Source organism: Haliotis rubra, unplaced genomic scaffold (genome assembly GCF_003918875.1).
Source record: "Haliotis rubra isolate DU_JTF1 unplaced genomic scaffold, ASM391887v1 Scf227, whole genome shotgun sequence".
Taxonomy (NCBI): domain Eukaryota; kingdom Metazoa; phylum Mollusca; class Gastropoda; order Lepetellida; family Haliotidae; genus Haliotis; species Haliotis rubra.
The window spans coordinates 1324656-1350164 of record NW_025766303.1 but is presented as its reverse complement, the minus strand read 5'-3'; the positions used below and the strand labels follow the sequence as shown (position 1 = coordinate 1350164).

The 25509-nt window shown below is 41.0% G+C and overlaps 1 protein-coding gene across 1 annotated transcript in view; it reads left to right on the top strand.

The window, feature by feature from the left end:
• Positions 1-24692, top strand: part of LOC124277775 — a 97554-nt gene extending 72862 nt beyond the window's left edge. The window contains exons 2-4 of the mRNA XM_046713508.1: positions 7127-7241; positions 18704-18990; positions 19718-24692. Of these exons, the coding sequence (XP_046569464.1) occupies positions 7127-7241; positions 18704-18990; positions 19718-19800 (485 nt within the window). The 3' untranslated portion in view covers positions 19801-24692. The remainder of the gene's footprint in view (positions 1-7126; positions 7242-18703; positions 18991-19717) is intronic.
• The last annotated feature ends 817 nt before the right edge of the window (positions 24693-25509 follow it).

Genomic DNA, 25509 nt, shown 5'->3' with positions numbered 1-25509 from the left:
TGACACGTTGGTATTTTAGTTCTATTTTGTGGCTAGTTGGTATTTTGGTACAATTTTATTGTGTGGCTAGTAGACTCAATCACCCTTTAACTTCACGAATAGTAACGGTGTTTTCCAATAACGACCCTGCAGTACCTCTACGAAGAGTCTGACATCAGGCACGCGCCGTACAAGGTAGAGACTGTATTGATGTACAGTCAGTGGACATAAGTATTCGTCACTGTGCATAATTTCCATAGACTTACATGTGAATTTGGTGCAGCTAGAAAACTTGTCTGGAATTTATTTTCCGTTTGATCTTGTTCATATTTTGCACATGTATTATGAATTATCTCAGCTACAAAGAAATAATTTCCGTTTTATTTTCCATTCAGTTTTTCAAGAATGAGCACACTTTGATTGATGCGTGTCATGGTTATGACAATTTTCAACATGGCGGTCTATGGGGAAATAATAACCAGTGTTGTATATATGTTGCTCAAACTACAATGCGGAAAATACTTGAAGGAACATTACATGGAAATAATGTATCTGTGACCAAGCTGATTTCCTAACAACCTGCAAAATTTGACAACCAAACAACGAAAACTGAATTAATGAAAATTATTACAGCTACACTAAAATAACATGCAAGTCTATGAGAATTTTGCCGACTGACGCATACTTATGTCCCATGACTGTATGTTCTATCAGAACAGTATTTCAACAAGCAATGTCAAGCATGTTTGTTTGTTTATTTTAAAATTGGATCATTTCTCTGATAATGTGAAAGTGATTAATGTTTGCAGCGGAAAGGTTTCGTTGTTTATTGTTGAGTAGTGTGAGCTATAATTCATCACTTTAAGGCTTCCCTTTTCGCGAACGCTTGGTATCATCACTAATTATATACGTTTCGGTGATTCGTTCACATGATCTTCGCCACTGCTTTGCCTTTCGTGCCCTCTGGAATCTGTTTCGTAGAATAATCGAGACTGTTTTATCTTAGACGTTGACGCTATATATTTGACGTATCCCTGCCTCACTGGAGAAGTGTATCACCCTTGAAGATGAAGACGGCGCCAACTAAAACCCACAACTATCTGGAATAGACATAAATTCAAGTGATTGAGTTTATTTTAGCAATATTCCAGCAATATCAAAGCGAAGAACACCAGAAATGGGCTTCACACATTGTACCCATGTGGGGAATCGTACCCGGGTCTTCGCGGTGACGAGTGAACGCTTTAACCACTAGGCTACCCCACCGCCCCTCAAGTGATTGGCTCTACACGACAATGTTTTGAATTGTTTCACACCAGCTACTTGTTACGTATAACCTTAGTTGACTATTGTGGTATATATTGCTATAAAATTGTCTCACTATTGGCATTAGACACTTCTCTTTATTAAAACATATCAATATCCATGTAAATATGTTTAGAAATAGACGTACAGGAGAATAGTTCCAATAATTCTACATCTTTGATCAGCTCGGTTAAGGCTGTGAATCCAAACGAGCCTGTAACTATAAATCGGTGTATCAAACCCCTCGTGCTCGCTACCAAAATGAAAACAGATGAGGGATTTTGAAGAATGAAAGTTAAGTCTTTCCCAATTAGTGTGTAAATCCCCAGCTGTGAAGATGAAAGCCACCCTACACAGGATACGCTGCAGTCGGAGTGCAGCTAACATCCCTGCTGCTGTCTATTCCCGCTCCAGTTTGTTGTTCTAGTGTACACTGGGGTTCTATAGTCTATACAGTGACGCCAGCCTCAGCCATGTTTCCCAATCAAATGCAGGATGTCAGCAATACTCTTCCAGTAGAAGATTTGCATTGTGTCTTCATTTCTCTGTGATGTATCAAATCGTACCGGACTTCTGCATTATATTAATCCTGAAATATTTGTCGAGATCGATGATGTCAATTATTTTCCTCAGTCTTTAGTAAGGGGAATCGGATTTCTTTCAAGATTATTTAACTTGTATAGGAACACGCGTGCGTGCGTGTGTGTGAGCGTGCGTGGGTGCGCGCTAGTTTAAAGTCGGTTTATGGGTTCGTGGGGTTATTTTATATATTGAGAAAACCCACTTAGCAGAACGTTAATAAAGCAGGTTATAACATCAAAGTAAGCGTATAATTTGTATTTCATGCTTGACTGCAATATTGTTCCATATCGTAACATGACACAAGACGTGTATGTGTGCCAGCAGCCTGATGCACTTTACCGCTTAACACACTAACGTTAATTCTAATTCCCTCTCTCAAAATACATTTCGGTAATTTGAGAAGATTTCTGTACAAAACGCCTTAAATGTGAACCGTCTATAATAAATTTATCCATTTCCTAAAATTACCAGTTTAGCCATGACCGTGGCAGGCAGCCTGCCACCTGGGGCATCAGTGTGTTTGTCAAGCCCTGGAATTCCATTGAGGAACCCACTGGGCGGCACCAGACGGTTAAAACACCAGAATAGCAGTCTGAGAATACAAGGATATCGGGTTACCATTAACAGGAGCATGTTCTGTGATGAATGAATACAGGCAAAGAAGCAATGAGAAGCTGTTTGTGCTGCAAGCGGTTTAGCGTAGCCTTAATAGCTAGTCAAGTTGTGTTGTGATTGTCTCTGTGCTGTTCATAATAGGTTTATAATATGTAGAAAAAAACTAAACATCGACATGTTTTAATTCGGTTGCGACGGGCAAGCAAGCTAAATCGTTTGCCATAACTTCCCTTTTCTCTGTGAGGATTCCATGATATTCCAACAACCAGTCCAAGAAGGAACGCCTGGCGGATCTTCCTCATAGCACCAACAATAAATTTCCTTTGCACAGGTTCCGGTACTGACAGATCACTTTTATATATCTGAACTGGAAGTCCTGGTTCAAATTGGTCCCCAGCAACCTATGTTGGTCGTAAGAGGCGGGAAAATTGATCAATCGGTCAGGCTCGATGATTTTGGTTGGGTTGTTGTTTCACGCCGCACTCTGCAATATTCCAGCTATATGGCGGCGGTCTGTAAATAATCGAGTCTGGACCAGACAATGCAGTGATCAACAGCATGAGCATCGAACAACGCATCTGGGATACGATGACAGCTGAAGACCAATTCTAACCCGGATCTTTACGGGTCGGTGATTTGGTACATTGACTGTCATCTTACCTCGATAGAGATGATCGCTGCTCATAATATCAATCACTGGATTGTTGGGCACAGTTAAACAAACACATACAACGCACACGGATACGCTGTGATATAGCTAGCCGAGGGTTTAACAGTGTTAGGGTTAAAAGTAAAGGATATTAAAACACCAAATTATTATTTTTACGTTTATCTAACGTCAAATTGAAAATGACATCTTACTGTCAATAAGGCATGTATTTTCCTTATCATGTGTTTGTCTTTTCACTTCTATAATGCTCAACTGTTCACCATTTTCGATTTCAGAATAATTGCTTAAATCACCTTCACGAGACATGCAGTTTCAGCACTTACTTATGATGTGTCGCTCTGAACAATTATATCAACAAGTTTGACGTGTAGGAAATCTTCTTTTTAATGTGTAAGGTATCTGTACTCAACCATCTTCCTCTGCCTCGACTCATTATTCTCCCAGGGATTCCAAAGGTTAGATGGTAGTGTCGTGCCATGCCCAGATCTGTGTGACGGGTCTACACCTTCATCACCATCCACCCTCGTACAGTAGAAGAACTGGTACATATGACAAAAGCAGGGTTTAAGGAAGGTATGAAATACCAAACTCAGAAACACTGAAACATATTCATCCTCTTAGTGCCAAGTGGCAGTGAGGTAGCATGGGGATCCTATTCCTTTCAGTTTTGGAATTAAACCAGCGATCTTCAGTCTGCTGGCCCAGTCTCCCACATTCGCTGATGAGTTGACTCCCTTGACTACATCAGGATGTTTGGGTCTATGTGGTTTCCAGATCCATCTGAATATGCACCTACTCTGGTGTTCACCAAACCGGTGCCTCGTCCGGCAATATGACTGACGCCTGACGGTCATGTATCTCGGTGCCTCGTCTGGCAATATGACTGACGGTCATGTATCTCGGTGCCTCGTCTGGCAATATGACTGACGGTCATGTATCTCGGTGCCTCGTCCGGCAATATGACTGACGCCTGAAGGTCATGTATCTCGGTGCTTCGTCCGGCAATATGACTGACGCCTGAAGGTCATGTATCTCGGTGCCTCGTCCGGCAATATGACTGACGCCTGACGGTCATGTATCTCGGTGCCTCGTCTGGCAATATGACTGACGCCTGACGGTCATGTATCTCGGTGCGTCCGGCAATGGACGCCTGAAGGTCATGTATCTCGGTGCCTTTCTGGCAATTGACTGACGCCTGACGGTCATGTATCTCGGTGCCTCGTCCGGCAATATGACTGACGGTCATGTATCTCGAAATGTGACCGCTCTGATTCACGATGGCGTGTTTTATTTGAACAAATTTCGTTGTTATTTAAAATTTCTAAGCTTGGGTTCCATTGTTTATTTGCGACACGTATGTTACTAAATTAGACGTAAGTTAGAAAATAAATAGGACTCTTCTGTTTCATTTGAACACATCTGTTTTGGCAGGCTGTCTAAACAACTGCCCCAGCTAATATTGTGAATACTTCCTGGAGGCTCTCTGGTGCATATCTGTGAGCGATGGGGTAACCGCAACCAAACACAGCTAATGAAACGACGAGATCAGTGCCCCTTCCTCCCGAAATGTGAAAGTATTTGACACTAGTCGCTCGTGTTTAATTCTCAACATGAAGTTCGGGTTTCCTGAGAAGGGAAGCTCATCTAATCTTCTTATCTCATCCACAGAGACCGAGTTCATGTTCATGGTGTTCTTTCTCTTGAAAGATTGAATTACAAAAAAAATGAAAACAAGTCGATGTTCAATGCACCTGTTCAACGTATGACTTTGGCACTAATTGGACCGGTAACATTTTTTTGCATTTATGACATTGAATCATATCCGGGGTTATGTACAAAGCAGGTAGAAGTTGCTGCACTAACACAACGTGTATCATGTACACAGGGAATTATGACAGGCAATGGTTACACATCCTGGTTCTCGGGCGTCTCATTAGTTTATATAGACTAATGAGAGGCCCGGGAACCAGGATGATGGTTACACGCCACACTAACCATGGTCCGCTGAATGATAAAACATTGTGACGTTTGGAGAAGAATGTATAAGTGTAAGCACGAAACAGGTTTAGTCATCTTCGAGTTATAGAGGCACAGCAGTGAACACCGTCAACCTTCCTTGTTGCTGAAGTCGTGCATAACTCGAGTTGTGTACCTTGGTCATGACAAAACCTGTGGTGGTGGGTTCGAATCCCGTGCTGCTCCGTTTAGGAATTAGGTTTGTAGGCACCATACCCGTGCTCGTGTGTTTATCCGAAGTAGTAATTGTCCGAGGCCTGCGATATGACTGGAATACCAATCACTCTTTCGAGGAACTCACACTTCAGAAACACACTTAACAGAAAAGAACATGTTTATGATCTTTTAAACCATTCATCATATTGAGTTTTCTGCTCTAATTAGTTACATTTGGTCCTAAATCCCCACGAACGTGAGGAAGTGATGTTCCAAGATTAAGCTTTAAATGTTTACGTTGGTTTTTTTATATGTTCACTGACTAATGTGTACAGCTATTTTGTAGTGTGGATCTCATCTTGTAAGTTGAAATCTCTTCCCTCTGTGGTCTACATCCACCATAACATTGTACACACGTGGCAGAGTAAGAATCGCCTTAATTTGAACTGAAGCATATATTTTCAGTGGTTGTCAATGTTGAAAGAACAACAGTTTTGATGTATTTCCGCTTAATCGTCTCAGGTATACTATATACTCGTCCTTATCAGTTTGGCACTTAACTTGTTTTATTTACGTTACAACTTTTCCGTTTGGTGCAAGGTAGCATTACAAAAGCAGTGTCCATTTAAGACAGGGTATGATACTTTCTCCAAGTTCTGCTCATTGTTTGTCAGTTTGATGATTATCAGAAACATGTACAGTTTTCAACATGTAGATAATTGCTATTATCCATCACCCAAGCATTCAAAAGCTTATCTTCCCGTGTTTAGTTAGTTAACAAGATGTTTCTTCATAATATGTCTGCCAGTCACCGCAGACACAACGATCCTGAATCTGCCATAAGACTGTGTGTATTTGTAACCCTTCGCGCTGCCAGGACGCCCGTGTTGGAGATCCCATCATGCAATGCATATGTTGCATTTCCTGTTATGGCTGTTGCAGATTTTGTCACATGAGCTATTTGAGGTATCCTTGACCTGGTTATTTTCACACTCAGTGAAAGAAAGGAAAATAGACGTTCAAGGCGAAGTTATTTCGTTTTGTATCTTCAGCGTGAAGCATGTGTAGCATGTGGTAAACAGGGTTGTGCATACACTACTGCATGCATTGCATACACGCCTAGAAGACCATACAACCAAAAAGGACTATAGTGACTGTGACGTTGTGTCGACTATAATCAGACAACCTACCTGGTTTCTATATGTCAACAGAATAGATGAGTGTTATTTTACGTCATGGAAATATATAATGTCAGCACCAGAGAAAAATCAGTCTCGGTCATCTGCGTAAAAAGGTTCCAATGAGCGCCAGAGTGGCAATAGGATCACTGAGCGTCGTCGGGGATGACACCCGGTGGTGGCGGAATGGGTACGCATGACCTGCCCCACCTATAACAGAAGATGAAGAAGAAGAAATATAGTTTATTGCTGTATCAACAATTAATATACCATAAACAATTTCGATTAACCTTATTAAAAGCTTTCATGACATCAATTAAACAAACAAACGTAGACTGCTTGGATAACAATCCGCTATCCACACAACTGGCAGAAAGTGTCTGCTTCTTGTCTAACACCACATCAGTGGTCTTGATATACGACGGCCGCTGGTAAACAGTCGAGTCTTCTTCAGACAGCCGACAGATGAGGATTGGTTGCCTGGCTGATTGTGCGACACCATCGTGATCGTAATGCTAACTGATATCGTCACAGCTGTAAACACCGTCCTGCACTCACTTGTTGCCTGCTGATTCCATCCACTGTACGTGTTTCCCTGTCTGACAATGTGTTATTTCTGTTCCAGTGTCTTGTCTGACATGCACGTCCAGTGATCTGATGAGTATCCAGGAACCCTGCAGAGCTGAGAACAATGAACTTGTCAGACATATCGGGACCGGCCATAGCAACAAGTTGTGCGAGTAAGTGTTTTTCATTTTCATTTTCTTTCGAGGTATATGGGTTCAGATCCTGTTCTTCCCAGTCTAATTCCCTGGCAGAAATTCAAATATGCATATTTATAATCTAATATAGCATACACTGATATCACTCATTATCGAATCTAGCTATCTGACTGGTACAAATCTATGTCAAGGAGTCCTTGTGTATTACTGATGATAGTGTTACAGACGAATTTAGTCTTATTTAACTACATAAACAAAAGATGCTAAACATAGGTAAAAATACTCTTGCACTCTTTAAAAGTTTTGTTTCCTTTTTCATATGAGACCGCCTCCGTGGTGTAGTGGTTAGAGCGTCCGCCCGGAGAGCGGAAGGTCGCGGGTTCGATCCCCGACCGTGTCATACCAAAAGACGTTAAAATATGGTACTTGTTGGTCCCTGCCTGGCGCTCGGCATTAATGGGTACAACAAGGACTGGTCGGCTCGGAGTCAGTATAATGTGTCTGAGTGGGGTATTCATGCTTCACTGGGGCATGGTATCTCAGTGGGCTAGCACTATAAAACCAGCTTCAGTCTGGGCTAGTACAAGCAGCCGCACATACACATACACACGCATGCACGTCGTCATATGAGCGAAATATTCTCAAGCACGACGATAAACCCAATTTCACCTCACCTCACCTCCTTTTTCATAAAAGAGTTAACCTTGAAAAACGTCATCCGTTTCTGTTTGAAACTGCCAGAACAACATGGCCTTGAACACAGCTTGGGCAAAAGAGAAGTAGGCTTTAAAGTGAGATTTTCATCTGTAAGGGTCATCCGAATTGTGTAAACAAAACTTGTGCCACAGCCCACTGTACAGCCAAGAGACATGCGGTGCTTGTGCTGCATTGACGCTGCTTCCCACGCCTTTTTGGTGCAGCGTCGTCGTTACCGAACTGAACCCTCCCCAATGTGTACATTGAGTAAAGGGTGTTTTACGCCAGTCAGCAACATTCAGGCTTTATCAAGATGGGTGTTAACAGTCGGTCTTTACATTCCGTTTTTGGATTTGTAAGTCTTTTAACTTTATCTTCCGTCACTCACTCACTCACCCACCCACCCACTCACTCACTCACTCACCTACCTTCCCCCTGTCAATCAAAGGAAGCATCCGGTCAGCTGGTTGTGTTGGAAGGTCACCGTTCTGCTATTAGCATCATTTGCACCGTTCCCTGTGGAGGTTACCTCTGCTTGAACGTACCACATCCCGTTGACGATTGCATCAACAGCTGAAATACAACCAAAACAGTTTGCTAGGGAACACAAATTTGGCTTCTATTTATGTGGCGTTTGCCCTCAATGATATGTTATTGCTATGTTTTCGTGTTCACAGTCGGCAGTGATAGATTATTTTTAAATTAATCTGACAAAGTAAAATACGACATATATTTATTTAGTATTAGGTATTCGGAATTCATTGAATACATAAAATAATCTTTTAAATAAATTCTTGAAGTTTATCTTTCATTAAAATAATGTTGTTATTCGTTTCAATTCATTTCGTTGAAAATTAAGTTTAGTGCTTATTGTATTGCAGTAACACATGATCAAATGATCAGGAAACGGCAGATTTTCCCCTGGAGAATGAATTCTTACAGCAGGCAATGTTGGTCGATGTTTGCAAATATGCGCTGAATGCTTAATAAGGAAGACCGTGCCTAAACCATTAAATATTGATCCTTGTTTTGTACTTCCGCCATGCCATTGAAGGTGTGGAGGGCAGACATTTCACCAGCATCATGCGGCATTTTATCGTCAGAGAGAGTGTTGGAGAGTCCACAATGCAGCTGGAACTGTGAGCTGAAGACTCCGTAAAGAGAATTCCTCTCGATTCATTTAGGTGGTCAGACAGTTAAAATATGTCTTGTTTTATGCCCCCGCCTTTTACCTTGTGTTATATCTTGTTTATCACTTTCACGTCTTTTCCAATTACAACAGCTTGAATTGGAATCATATATTGACCCCGATTATGATTGTCCTCTGTTAGCATATTGCACATTGGGTTCGCCAGGTTGTAGATATGCAAGACTAGCATCGCTTCGGACTAGCCTCCCATATCAACCTGACGCCGTGGTGTAACTGAAAATTTCGGTTCAAAGCGGCATAATCCAATTTTCACTCCATCTAATTAGTCGCACCTGGTGCTGAAGGGTATTTGCTGTGTGACACATCTTCTTCGTGAGATTTCTAATTATTAATTTGTTACCAATGACGTCAGATATTCATACCAACGTTCATGTCTGTCTGTGTCAGGGACAACCCAGAATATGCAGGTGAAGGTCACGTGTACTATAAAATCCGTTTCATGACGTGTCTCGGCCCGCCCACGTGTGGCGAGCTTCAGTGAATCAGTGAGTCCTCAGGTGGCAACAACGACAAAGGAAGACACTAATCTCAATAAATAAAACATAGCCATGGCATTCAGAGGCTGTTAATCTGAATATCATTATACATGAAATATTCAGGGACATTGAGGACTTCCCGCCGTTACCGAAGCCGTGCAGATACAGAAATAATACAGACATGACATTGTAATGTCCTGCTGACTAGTTTGGCGAACTTTCTATTTTATTGTCCTTTGCAGATATATATTTAATGATAAAAAACTTGTTCTCGTCGCGATATAGCTGACGATGTGATGTAAAATCTTATGTCACTCACTCACCCATCCACCCACCCGCTCACTCACTCACTGCCTCACTCACTCACGTTATGGGTGACATGATCAGGGTAGTGGGGCGCTGTGACAGCTGTGGCGGCCCGGTGGCAGGGTGGAGTGTACAGACTGAACGGGAACGACGACTTCGGTGACACACAATATAGGTAACCACTGGACATCATTAAGTGGCTTTTACGAGTTGATACCTTGGCGCCGGTACTCTACTCTACTCAGGATTCACACAAGAGAACGCCTAGACTTTTTCAAGGAACTATCTATCTGACTGCTGTAAACATCAGCTGATGTCGTTAATCTTCCCTCAAGCCAAACTAATCACAATCATATACATTAGCATGTTTGACACCAGCTCTCTGGCGAGCTGTTCACGTTCAGGTGGTACCTGAGTCAGGAAAGTCATAGCTCTGCGATCGTTTTGTGAAACAGGCTTTCCTCTGGGGGTGAGGTAGCCTAGTGGTTAAGGCGTTCGTTCGTCATGTCGAAGACCTGGGTTCGATTTACCACATGTGTACAATGTGTGAAACCCATTCCTGGTGACCTCCACCGTGATATTGCTAGAATATTGATTAAAGCGACGTAAAACTAAACTCACTCACTCCCCCTGTCTGTGATATATTTGACTCCTACTCGATATTGGTTTGGAGGACCTACATATTTCCTAATCCCCATTGTATCTGTACAAACATCTGCTCTAACTTGTACATATGCTCCTTCATCCTTATGCTGTTCATCACTTGCTTGATAACGTCGCTCTCACAGCAATGATGAAGTTGTTCATCCATATATTGTTATCCTTCCTTACTGCTCCAACTTCTAAATGCCTCTCAAAGAAGCTACATATTTTCATTTAACCCAAATCCGAATAATCCTGGCTTCTGTGTAAAGTCATGTATTTATTCATCTATTGAGTACATTTGCATGTTTTTCGCAGAGTGACAATCACTGGATTGTCTGGTCCAGACTCGATTTGTTTACAAACAACGTCGTACAGCTGTTATACAGCTGAAACATATATATGCTCATGATATACTCACAATTGTATAATCGACTCTGCTTTTAGCAGCGATTACTTATGAATGTGGAAAGGGTTTTATCGTCATCAGTGGTGACCCATGTACAGAAAAACGCACTTTCTGAATTTTCTTTTATCTACCAATTCAGGATAAAAGATCAGAGTAACGGCTGTGGCTTCATTGAACAGAAGGTTCGGCTGACCGAACGACAGCATCTTTGAGCCATGATGATATCGGCTCCTTACTAGCTCGCAGTCTTAAATTACTTCGTCTTAAGACAAATAGACTGCATTCATTGAACCCTTTCAGTAGCAAGACTGTAGGGGAGTCATTATGTAGTAGATTTAAGATGGTTCCGAATGGAAATATTCACTTTTCTCACAGAGTCAGCAACTCTACACCCTGTATAATCTTTACAGTCGTTGCCGTAGAATTGTGTGTGTTCAGTCTTGAGTGGTCTCTTGGTTGTCTGTTTTATTCATCTGTTATAACATCCACGTGATGGCACCCTTTCATAAGCTTCATCCTCGCTGATGATTTAGAATGATCAAATGTTGTGTTCATTAATTGGGTTCGTTGCTCACAAATTGGGTTTGTTTTATTGGTTCAAATTTCATGTGGAAATAATCAAATATGTATAATTCGGCTTTATCGATTTTCAAGAAATGCCGTTATGTTACATCTTTGCAGATTGGAAACAGAAATAGAAACCCTAGATTATACTTCACAGATGAACTTGTCATTGTTTTTATGGAACGTTATCAGCTGGTTAGCCTCACACGAAAGGTTTCAGGAATCGATTTCCTTGAGCCTTACACTTTTAGCTCCACATTGTCAATACAAACGCGATACCCGTTATCACTAGTAGTGCAATAGGTGACCAAGTCGGGGCTGGATGTCGAAATGTATATGCCTTGTCTTTGTCTATGGATCATTTATAAGGAAGACGGTTAATATCCGTAATGACTTGCTGCTATGAATCACTACAACCATATGTTGACTCGACACTGATGACATCATTCTCTCATTTACAACAAAACGTGCCCAGGTTACTATGGAAATGTACAAATTCCGGCAATGATTCAGTCATTTGTTTGAGCGCTCACGGCCCAACAAGCAATATTTCGTGATGAGTACGGAAACCTTTGTCGTCTGTCAAACCATTCATCCATATGGCGGGAATACGAGGCATGTCTAGCCGGTAGTCAAGTCCCCGGATGACCAATAATGGTGTCACGACAGCTATCAACAGCCTGAAACGATTGGAAAAGATTGACGCTTGGATTATGTGAATGGGCAGTTCTTTCCTAGTCATGCTTGAGAGAAACAGTAAAATCAACTCTCCGAACTGTTCATTTGGGGTATTGTGTATGCAAGGGACATTTGAAAACAATAGAAGTATTATGTTTTTGTAATATTGATTATGAAGGTGCAACAACAAGGAAATATTGACTACAACACAGGTTCTGTTGGTTTCTGATTTAAGACTGATTCGTGAAGTATTTTCAGAGGTGGTGCCATGAATGCATCATACCAGTCGCCCTGCTCCGGTGTAAATAGAAGTTTATAACCTGCTTATATAGTCTGGGGATATGGCCGTTGTGTTATGCCCTATAATGGTTAACATTGTAAAAAGGTACCCAGCTGTTAATGGAAATATTAAACAGTAGTTCCCAATGCAGGGCCTTTGAAAAGATCGAAGCTAACAATGTGTTTTATTCACGACTTTAAACATTGTCTGTCTTGCTCAGTTCCTGGAATATAACAGCTGAACGATATGGTGTCCAAAAGTAGCGACTATTTAAATGTCGGCATATGGTGAATAATTATGGTTTTGTATCAATTTTCCAGCAATATCACTGCTAGAGACGGCAGAACTAGGCTTTACAATAATGTATAGTCTCTCTCAAATTTCCGGGTGATTGATCGTGGATCATTGTCCGTCTGTGTAGCATATTGCTGCCTTCGAATACCAGTACACTTGTGTACCTTTAAGCAAACCTACCGAAACTTAACCACGCTTGTCAGAAGAAAATTGTAAATGTATTTCAAAACCACATGGAAGCTTTGTGCGTGTATCTACAACAGGTTGTCAGGTCGCACACCTGCGTAGAACATCAGCTGTTACTGCGGAGTGTGAGGGAAAACAAAACACACTCAAAGTAATTAACAACAAATGCGTTGGGTTACATAACTGCAGTCTGATAAGAATCAACAACGTAGATGGATTATCGAGATTTTAACGACCTGAAGGAATTGTATCTTTACTTTGGCTAGGCGTGTAGTTTTAATACCGGCTATATACGGTTCGCTCAGTGACATTTAATAGCTGTATTTGCATGTTGGTATGTTCATCTGTGAACTACATTGACAGTTGGGGTATTTACTGGATGAAATAACCGTGCATCCTTGGTAACATACCAAAAGTGTTCATGTGCATGTTTACAGAGAACGCAAAGTCAATACCTTTAAGCGTTTTAACAATTTTTCAATAAAATGACGTTACGCATCAATTGGAAAGAGAACACCCGATAAAATGCGTTTGTCAGGAGAAAAGAGATGCTCTTTTTCCTAATGTTTTCGCAAATTCCGACTGGCATTGGAAGTCGGAAGAATTTTATGTGTCATTTTAACGAGCAGTTTAAGGTGATCTGTTTGTGTGTTTGTGTGTGCGTGCGTGCGAGTGTGTGTGTGTGTTCTAGGTTACACTGACTGAAATATGCGATGGAAATTTTTATATTGTTTGTGGAGAAAAAGGTGTATTTGTTGTCAGTAGCTTTCAATCCACGAGGGCGATATTTGTAACATCTTCGTCAAGTCTGAGCTAACTTCTACAGAACTTTCATACGATACTACAATGCTAATTTTGTCTGAGACATTTCTCTTTTTTTTCTGTTTTTTTTCATGTTTCTGGACTTGTTTATATGTATATGTGTTTAACACACCCCCATTGTGCTGTTACTTGTCCAGTTTTGTTTTCAACGAAACATCTGAATTCACGCAACGTGTTAGAAAGTTTGCCACAATAATGAAAGGTAAAACACTGACCTCGTGTAGACGTGCGGAATGTTACCTCCGCCTCGCCTGCGACAGCTAATTTCACCCAGTAAAACAATATTGTCTTCAGAATGTGCCTTTGTTGCTATTTTTGTGGAACATTTTTGTCATTGTAAATTTTTACATTATAATTTAAATTAGTGTTCTGAGAAGTCTGCTGGACCTACGAGTAATATGATACAAACCACATGCATTTTGGGGGTTTAAAACAATTGTTTGCAACATATCAAATTTTGTCCCCTTAATCTTAAAATTCCGGAAAACATGTTTGTTGTTCACTTGTATTTCTTTACACAGAGACATGCGTGCCTTTTGGTAGAAAGTTTACCGCAGTCATGGGAGGTGCCTAGTACGTTCATTTACTGTGAAGATACCGTGTGGTTATAAAATTTAGCATCCATAGGAGGCGGTAACAACAACCCATTGTAGTCAAAAACATGTGAAGATGAAAAACGGAATGAACTGAAACCAGTCTTTTAATCATGCCTGCATTGATTAAACATTTTATGGAAATCTTTTTATTGTATATTTAATTTGTTTGTGATTAAAATGTAAACATAATGCTGTGATGTCGCCATGTGATGCTTCGCATCAACGTTTTGGTGTTCTATGTTGCCTGTTGCTTTTCATGCCGAAGGGGAACGCACTCGTAGGTTGGAACCTAACCTATGGAACCAAACCAAACACTGGAGATAGGATTGACAGTCGATGGCCATCGTGCTGCTGGCAAAATCGACACAGTATTTATTACACGTGGTGACATGAATGTACATCTTCCATACTAGGAAACAAGGATACGCCACTGAACGATGACATGTCACTGACGCAACTGATTACGTGTCGGTTTGTCATGAGACTGAAATTGTTTCTACACTGACACACGTGTATGTTTCCACTTCGTCAGGAAGCCGCGAGCACGTATGTCGTAACAGGATCCCAATTCGCCCATTCCAGTCTTAAAACAACATGTCATGGTCTGTTGACTGTTGATTACGCAACGGTGAACTAGTGGCACCCCTATGATCTAAAAGAGGACTCTTCTGGTTGAAGTAGTTGAAGGACAAAAATAATTTATTTACTTCTGTTACTTGTCATTTTCTGACCACAATGAAATGATAATTTATTTATCTTATATCACATCATATCATCACATCATCTTTTAGTTGAAGTAGTTGAAGGACAAAAAGAAAGGTTTTTAAAGAATTTATTTCTGTTATTTGTCTGATACTTATTTATTCTGTTATTTGTCATTTTCCGATCACAATCGTGACATTGTCCATTCTCACTTCAACTTGATAAGGTGCCCAGCTGGTTCTGGATCGCCTCATTGTAGATCTGTTGGATGGGTTGTATCTCATCACGAACACGTTGTCGCGTTCTGGATCGCCTCATTGTAGATCTGTTGGATGGGTTGTATCTCATCACGAACACGTTGTCGCATTCTGGATCGCCTCATTGTAGATCTGTTGGATGGGTTGTATCTCATCACGAACACGTTGTCGCGTTCTGGATCGCCTCATTGTAGATCTGTTGGATGGGTTGTATCTCATCACGAACACGTTGTCGCAGTCTGGTGAGGAGTCTGGTCTCTTCTTCATTCACCAGAGGAGGGTGGTTGTGCTCTGTGACCGAAGATACGTGGTCGCCAATGGTACTGCATTTACCTTTACATTTATCTATGATGCATTTCCAGTGTGTGGCAACCTGTCTCACAACATTCAGTCGATACTTGTGGCCATCATGTAGTACCTGTCTTCCTCCTCTCTGAGACAAGATGAACTCTGCCCTCTGCAGGTTAGCCAGTGTGACTGTCAGTGCTTGGCGAACGCTCCATTTTAAAGGGTTAATTTTAAAGCCTATTATTAGCAGAACTGAGTATTTTACAGTGAGAAATTAACTACATGTCATCATTGCTTTTTCAATTTAGCTTGTTCATTATATTATCACCTTGTTTGAACTTCTAAATTAATCCTCTTTACTCAACTACATATCCTTATAACAACTCAGTATTTCACAGTGAGAAATTAACTACATCTCATCATCGCATGCATTAATCCCTGTCATTTTATTTTAACCCTGTTTTAACTTCTCAGTGGACGCACTAATCCTGTTTACCCAACTACATATCCTTATAACAACAGTCTATCAACACTCAGTGAGTCAGGTTCATTATAAGAGTAGGGGTGCATTCTCTAAACCCAATTCGCCTACATTGTTTTTGTAGGCGAATTGAGATGTAGGCGAATAGAGACTAAACCGAATTGCCCGTCACCTTCAGCACTCAATCACTTAGTTTGGTCGTGAGTACTGGCCAGGTTAGGGTCCGGCTCCTTGGTCAGCACTGGTGATAAACCGTGACGCATAACTATGACACAAACATGAACATGTATATAGTATTAATGAATATGTATATATTTATTATCAATATATTCAACAATTTAAGTAAAATATGATCAATGTTGATGCAAATCTTACATTTATAAGAGCTTACATTTCAGTCGATGACCCTCGGGAGAGATTGAGGTTGTTAATCCATTGATTCTTCGTATCCATTTCCCCCTCAGTATCTATTACTATAAACATCATGTTTCCATCAAGACATCCCGTACTATCTTAGGGATGTATTTTCTATTATGGATTCATTACTACAAAAGCACAAGCATAACTCAAACAGAATCTGGGCAGTATCACATATACAAATGAAGCCTATGAGATCTCCATGGATTCGGCATGACTTGCTGATGACCAGACGGACGCAATACGATTCCGGCCATAACCCCGCAAGGCCTAGACTGTGTATAAGATGCAGGGATAATCCGTCGAAGTCCAGACAATTGATCAGAGTAGTATTTGGCCTCCTGGGCTGACCATTGATTCCAGAGTATCGCGGCGGTCTGACCAGCTTGTCTTTCATCGCTGGCTAATATCCCCCAAGGGCTACAATGCAGGGAATGTCTCAGTACTGATTCCTTCGTTTAGGATAAATCCGAGGTGCCTAAGATTGTACTTTAGAGTGAGTCAGTGAGCTATGTGTATCCATGCAGTGTATAAGTGATCGAGTCTGGGCAAGGTAACCTAGTGGTCAAAGACAGGCGCTATGATCCACAACGCCAGGTCTTAGTGACACACATACAGGTCACAAATGGTAGGCGACTATAGAAAGGTGTGAATTTAGGGTCGAATTTCTTACGGATTCCCATCGGAGATCTTGATTTAGTATTATCAGAGTATAGACGTAATTGAAGAAGTATCGCTTATACTGCGGTCCTGTTCATATACATATTGAATGTTGAATCAGTTATACACTGTAGTTATATCGTGAAGAGAAGCGACTAGTTGTGTAGCGGATAAGACCACGTTTTGGATATACTGAGAGAGACCTCGTCAATCAGTCAATGAGCCTATAGACCGTTATATACGATTTGGTTGGTTGGTTTGTTGTTACAGCGTTGGTCTGTAAATAATCGAATCTGGACCAGACAACCCAGTGATCAATATCTGCGCAACTGGGAACTGATGACTGAGTCAACCCAGTCAGTAAGTCTGGCCATCCGATCCCGTTACTCACCTCTTACGACAAGCATGAGTTGCTGAAGATCAATTCTGACCCGGATCTTCACGGGTTCATCATGTAGGAGGGGCGACTGAAGCGTTCGGAGTCACACAATACTGAATTATATAGTACATACTTACTGTATGTATCAAGTACAGTACTTTTATTAAGAACAGGCTGCATTGGAACCAAATACACAACCAGGCAGCGTGATACTCTGACGCTTGTGATGAAGATAGACAACACTGGCTGCGGCTCCGACTGAATTCGTGAGAATTTATGTCGTGTTTAAGCACACACAGCTAATTCTGTTGAGCGATTTGTAGCCACTATCGGCAAGAAGCTAAACATCAGTCATATTAACGCCTTACGTCAAACATCTAACGCCTCCTCCTGAGAAAAAGCTGGTGGCTGTTTCATGAGCTGGCAAAGTGAAAGCTTCGGTTTTCTTGAATTCTAAAGGAGTCCTAAAACTGGTCTTCAGACCGCACCAATAAGGAATCAATAGTATGTTAGTCTGGGATTACTCATGAATAGAATATATTGTGTTGAAAAGTAACAATGTATTTAAACATAGCTTAAAACACATTGACTGACTGAAAACATTTCTTTAAAGACAAGGATTCTGTCGAGTCGAGTCTATTGTTCGTAATAGTATGGGGGGCGGTGGGGTAGCCTAGTGGTTAAAGCGTCCGCTCATCACGCCGAAGGCCCGGGTTCGAATCCCCACATGGGCACAAGGTGTGAAGCCCATTTCTGGTGTCCCCCGCCGTGATATTGCTGGAATATTGCTAAAAGCGGCGTAAAGCCATACTCACTCACTCACTCACTCGTAATAGTATGCAACACAAACGACTTCTAATTTTAAATGTCTGGAATTGATCCGTTCTGGTATTGTTAAAGTGGCGGTTAGAAACACTCACTTGTGGAGACGGTTATCTCTGAATAATACTGGCAATATTTCCTCATTGTTTATAGAGTTTTCAAGAACACATTGTGGCGACGTCTGTTCCAGATGCCAGGCTTCCGATTAAGAATCTCGTCGGGAAAACACCAGGTTTATTTAGATGTTGCTTAGAAGTAACAAGACGTGAAACATTTGCCAGACATGTTGATGAGCATGTTCTTTTTACATTTCAGCGCGTTGCACGAATTGTGGTTTTGTGTAGCCAAGAACGTTCCCCGGTGTTTCCACAACATGACTCACATCCACCAGCGGTTCACCCACTCCCCACACAACTGCCGCATGAATAATGACTACTTCCTGAAGATACAGAAGATTATCAGAGAGAATGAGGAGAACGGGGATACCTCACCGACGCCGACGCCGACGCCGACGTCCACACCCTCCACCACGACGTCTAAAGGTGGGGACAAGGACCCTGGATACACGGTGGGACATCAGGGAGGAGGGCCTAGCGGTGGGGGTAAGCTCTTCGTTGATTTTTAATTGTGATAGAGACGGGGCCTGGAAATAGTTTCACGTTTAGTCCAAAACTTGCCAAATTATTATATAATAGGGGATGGGGGTTAACAGTTGGATAGATTAAGTCCAAGTATGCGTGTGTAGCAAGACGACAATATCGTAATGAGGGAGTGGTTTATTGTCGCTTTTAGCAATACGTTAATCAGAGCTTAGAGGAAGATACGGAGAATGATCTTCGGTGTACCCATGTGAGGATTCGATGCCGGATCTTCGGTGATGCAAGTCAACGCTTTAACCACAAGGCTACCATATCGTCATAGAGAGCTGGTGACAGTGTGTGATTGGCTGGTGTAGAGGCATTCCCTTTGATTAGTAATGCTATAATATCGGTAAAAGTATGAGGGGATATCAGTTGCTTGCTAACAGGATGTTCTTGGGGCTGTCGATATGGTTTGAGCTCATACAAAAGAATCACGGTGTAGGGCTAATATGTGTCTGTATATAAATTATGACATATCTATGGTTTTCAGAGGTAATTATCTCCTGATTCCATATAAAGAGATATAGATGATCTCTATCCATTAGAATTTAACGTACCATGCAAATGTCTCCAACATCAACCATTAAACTCACCACCTAGACGGCCCAGACAGCCAGCTGAGAATAGGTACACTTTAAGGCTCTACCTTCTGACTAGTTTCATACATAACATTTCATTTCTGTTTTAGGTCCCGCGGTGAAGAGCTGTGATCACGTGACATATTTACTGCTGAGCTTGATGATATTGGTGCATACACGTCCGGTGCTATAACCATCCATGGATACACTTAGAATGTCATCAGGGTGTGGTCTGACTGTTTGATTTGGAGAAAACATTAGCAGGAACACATTACGTGTATGTTCCATGAGACCGGACATTTATTTATGTTGCAACTGACCAATTGCCATGTCGGATAGTGCCCTTGACCTGAAGGTCAACAGAAAAACTGTCTGTATTTGCGACTTAAGCGTTTGATCATTTAATGTCGCTTTGCATCCATGTGTTAACAAACAGGCTCAGTCACGATTGTGTAATTAGAATATCTATCATTTCATACATATCACTTTGTTATCAGGGTGGGGTAAATATAAGTGATGTAAAGCATCGTGTACAATTTTTGGTATGCGAAAGAATGTTACTCGCGTTTCTCATGTTGTAGTCGAGTCTCCTTGCCTTGTTAAAACATTCCTGTGTAGACCTCATGTAAAATGAGTGAGTGAGTGAGTTAAGATTTAACGGCACATCGGTAATATTTCAGCCATATCCTGACGAACCTCATGTAAAAAATGTTCAAGGAGTTGTCGACAACTTGTAAGGACTGTTTCTTTACATTTCTCAACATTATGAAACTTCCACTGACACTTCACTCTCTGACTGACAAATCTTTCAACGTTAAGAGAGGGTACTAAACATCTCTCGACTATAAAACCATGGGATACGCCATGATCACGGGGACCTTTATAAAGAAAAAGAAAAATCTCGGGCGCTGTAAAATCTGTTCGTGATATATATTTCTGCTACAACCATCAAACCGTTTTAAATAAAGCTGGATGGCAATTGCAGATGTACACGTGATAGTTTGGGCCTGTGCTCGTCAGTCTTCATCAGGAAGTGAAAAGGCTTTTGAAAAACCGTGACTTTACGTTTCTTACAACACATCTTTATTCTTTTAAGACCTTAACTCACAGGGGCGGTGGGGTAGCCTAGTGGTTAAAGCGTTTGTTCGTCAAAGGCTCGGGTTCGATTCCCCACATGGGCACAACGTGTTAAGCCCATTTCTGGTGTCCCCCGCCGTGATATTGCTGGAATATTGCTAAAAGCGGCGTAAAACTAAACTCAGTCAGGCAGTCTTAACTCACAAGAGGCAGTGGGTATAACCTAGTAGTTAAGGCGTCCGCTGAAGACCCGGGTTCGATTCCCCACATGGGTACAATGTGTGAAGCCCATTTCTGGTGTCCCCCGCAGTGATATTGCTGGAATATTGCTAAAAGCGGCGTAAAACAATACTCACTCAGTCTTAACCCACAGTGCCCGTGAGGTAGAGAGCTCCACCCTGTTTCAGTTCGAGGTCATTTTGTTAACTAACATTGTAATTCCACACTGGGGACCAATTAACAAGTGTATATGTTTGCAAGGGTTAATATATATATGCGTGTTTATGCATGAATGCAGTAACGTACTGTCTTAATTGCCAATATATTCATGTTTTGTTTTATATGTTTATGATTGTTACCAAACAGATGTTTTATTTTTACTAAGAACTGTTCGATTAAGCTATGTTTGGTGTGAATTAACTCAACTAAAATACCACTCACTTAGAGCCAAACGCACAATTTCATTGAACTTGGTTTATAGGGAATCATACAAAACAATGTTTAGGTAAAGAGGATAGGTTTGGATAGACAGAAATCCCTTGATGGTACAGAAGAACGTAAGCTTGTCGGTATATGGCATATGTTTATTTGTAACTTATTGATTCTTTCAACAGTAACCGTTAGCAAACGAATGGATACATTTTGTTTTATATGGAAACTTGTAAAATACTAAATTGCTAAGGGGTATCTTTGACGTCCTATATTTGAAAATTATTGAATTTGGGAATGTTTTGGCCCATATTTACAACATTTCAAACATTCTAGGGGTCTTGAGGTTGCAACTATTTTTTCCCCAGTCATCTTTGAACCAAGATAATTTTGCGCACAATTACCCAGCCACAGATAACTTTTCATGAACTGTTGCATGAATAAGTAATGGTTAAACAGACATGATCTAATTTAACAACAGTTTGTTTTCGATTTTCACGTATATTAACTACAAGCTCAGTGTACTTCTTTCTGGCCTGTGAGAAATGTGAAATGTTATTCAAGATAGGTAAAAACATGTTGAGTTGTTGCTGAAGAAGAGTTAGAATGACTGTGGGAACGAATTTTGTCATTTTAATCCAACACGTTCATTTTGGTCTGTCATGTTAATGAGTGGTCATAGTGAATAATGCTTTGAGTGTTTAAATTGCTTATTTAATAGTTTATGTTTCTTCATCGTCGAAGTGTTGAACATCACGTTGGCAAATGACCCTGAACCTATGGTCATGATGATGACGATGATGATGATCAAAGGAAAACAATGGGCGCTTATCGTGTGGTACGTTGTCTGTATATATTTGTGTACAAAGTATGTGCCGCCCGTTAAGGATATATATATCGTTAGATTGTTTAAACGCTTTGTGGTATATTTTTGTATATTTTGTTGGTCAATTAACCGTTATTATTGGACCTCACGATGTAATTCATTCGTAAATTTCTGGTTTTATATGAATATTATGGTAAACCAGCCAATCTGCACAGACGCTTTTCCCATGGTTTCATTTGACATACATTGTATTGATTTTAATCAAGATTATGCACATGTATGTAGGTTTAAACCGATTCTGTACTGAAACACACAAGAAACGCCACAATCCAAAACGGTATCCGTACTTAAGTAGGACCTTTCTCAATGGCCAAGTGTTCATTCATTAGGTCTACTGATATTGTCCATATTGTCTAGGTAACTATGGTGACCAGTGGCTGCGGGTTTGATATACAGGATTATCCCACAGTTGGCAAACAATTTATGACGGTTTATATATACATCATGGTTAGCAGACAATTCAAGACAGCTAAATTTACATCATTTGCAGACAATTAAAGACGGTTTTCAGTAACAGAACTGCTAAATAAACGATACATCGAAAACTCGAATAAGTTACAGTATTTCATGTTTCATTGCTTTAAGAATCGACTGTATGGAATGTTTGGGGAAGGATTCGGATTTGTTTACATATTTTGGAAGAAAACGTTTATACAAGATTTATGCTTCATTTTCTTCCAAATAATTTGTTGGTGCTCCAAAACAAGCTCCACCCATTTGGCTTCTGATTTCAGAGCTACTTTCAAAACACTGAAACATAATCTGATGCAAACAAAAACCCAACCCCAAGAATATTACTTGGTAGATTGTTAAGGACGGACAATCAGAGTCCGGAGGAACCGTTAAGACGTAAGGAACGCTGTCATGTGCGTCATGGACTGACTGACCAAATCCCACCGAGAAGCCAGCACCTCCTTATCCCTACCAACTGTAACATATGTGTTGCTTCAACTGCACTGACTTGTCTGTGTGTGTTGCCGTTTATTTGAACATCAGCTATTTACCTGTTTGCCTTTGACAATGATGATGTGCCATCGCTCTGGCAAACAATTGCAACCTAGTGAGAGAATACAATCTCTGTTTGCTGAACTTTACCAATAACGAATTTCAAACATTGTTTTGCCTAGATCCTGTTTTTTCTCAGTTGTACCTATATCTGCTGATCGTAAATGGTTGTGAATTTGTAGGTCTACACATTATCTACCTTTGTTGTTTGTGCTCTGGTATGTACAATTTGGAAGAAACCTTCGCCTCTTTGAGGCCACTGATGTATATTTGTTCATGGTGGAAGGGTATATGTAGATAGAACATATTGTTCACAAGTCATGACTAACATTTGTGGTATAAACTTCTGTTACCGGTTCATTGATAATGTTCACGGCCACACTACACCCAGTAATCAACCACTAGTCCGTTTTTATCCATGTCCAAGTCAAGCTTAGCAGTAGTACTAGTCACAATCTAGTACAAGTTGCCTGCAAAAAATATTTCCAGATTCATAACTTTGCTCCAGCTGTGAACCAGAAAGGGAATCAAGTTAAAGTTGAAAAGATCAGGGCCCTGTAGCACAAAGCGATCTTAGCTAAGCTAAGGTTAAAGTATGGGCGTAATGATGACCTTAGCGCTACGATCGCTTTGCGCGGCGGGGCCCTTGGCCCCATTTCACAAAGCGAGCTTAGCGCAAAGGAGATCGTAACTCCCATACTTAACATAGACTTACGACAGTCTTAGCGCTACGTTCGCTTTGTGAAACAGGCCCCAGGTGTATTTTCTAGTGTGTGCATTTGCAGGTGTTAGAGATACGTCGTGAAAATGTTATCCATGAACCTGTCACAGAACAGAAGGTATATGACTTATATCTTCGTAAGTCCCATCCGGGCGGCAAGTGGTGGAACTGGGAGTATGGCTGCGCCAATCGTTAACGTGCGACAAACACCTCCGCTGCGGAGTTGTACAATTTATGATAATCACAGTTCAACCTGTGTCGGTGTACATGTTTATTTTGTGAGTGTTTATCTACTAATGTAGATAAGAACCCTCCTCGGTGTCTCCGGTTAGTATATCTATATCTGTTAGGAGAAACTCTGGAATAACCGGCCTCGCTGGCCTTGGTGAATTTGTATGCTGTATGATATTCGTACGTACCATCAGGGGATTAAGTGACAATCCGTGTTTGTGTACTGTTGTCCAATTGCATGTAACCGTTGAAGCGGTGTCAGCAACGCCTGGGTGTTGGGTGTGTGGAATCACTTCTACGACGATGGCAATACCGGGTATTGAAACTAGATATAGTAAATTAACCATTGATACCGAGAGGGGGTGTAAAGTCAAGGTTTGTACAAATTGTGATTGTATAAGCAGACTTGGTTCTCGACATTGGTGTGCTTGGGACAACAGCTATGAGTTGTATTTGTTTCCTCACGATTAAATTTATTTTTTACAGTTGACAAGAATCAATAAAATCAGAATTTGCATACCTTGTGTTTGGTTTTTTAAATATGTCGAAGCATGTACTACATTGTAAAACGTTATATTTAGCATCATCCGAGTGCCTGATTGGGTTTTCCCAAACTCAGTTGAGTCGCAGTTATCAGTATCTGATGATTGAGTGAGCGTAGTATCTATATTTAGATTCATCATAAGCGTTTATTGGTACAAAATCTACATTCCAAACGTTGTTTTTTTCGTATGACCATCAGAATCTCTGAATTATCTCACTGGATTTTCCGGTCCGTCGATCACTCAGGCAGCGGCGGCGCATGGAAGACAAGAGATGTTTGAAAACAGCCTGAGGTGTTCCAAATATCAGCAAGATATTGGCGTCAAATTGTCAGTTCTAATGTTTCCCCATGATGCCATCCCAGCATTATTTAATTTCCAAGCCCATACGTGCAACGTTAAGTAACACAAGCGTAAACGTTCAGTAACACAAGCGTCATCGAAATTTTAAAGGTTCTGCTGGACGTCTTTAGACCATTGCACGGCATTAAGAACAGTCAACAAGAAGCCTGGACTCGCATTGGACATTACCTGTCTCCTGTCCTGAACCTCCGATGCTGTCTACACGAAGAGAGGCACTGATTGTCCATTGACCAGAATTTCTGAATAGTTTTAACTGTAGTTAGAATTGTAGATACGTTGAGAAACGACGCAAAGAGGCCGCAACGTTTCCATCTGATTACGTGATCGAAAAGTTCAAGGAGGCGGCAAAGAAGCTGCGAAATCATGACTATATGTATTTGTAGCGCTCACTTTCACCAATATCGCGGCTACTGGTAGAGTTAACATGGA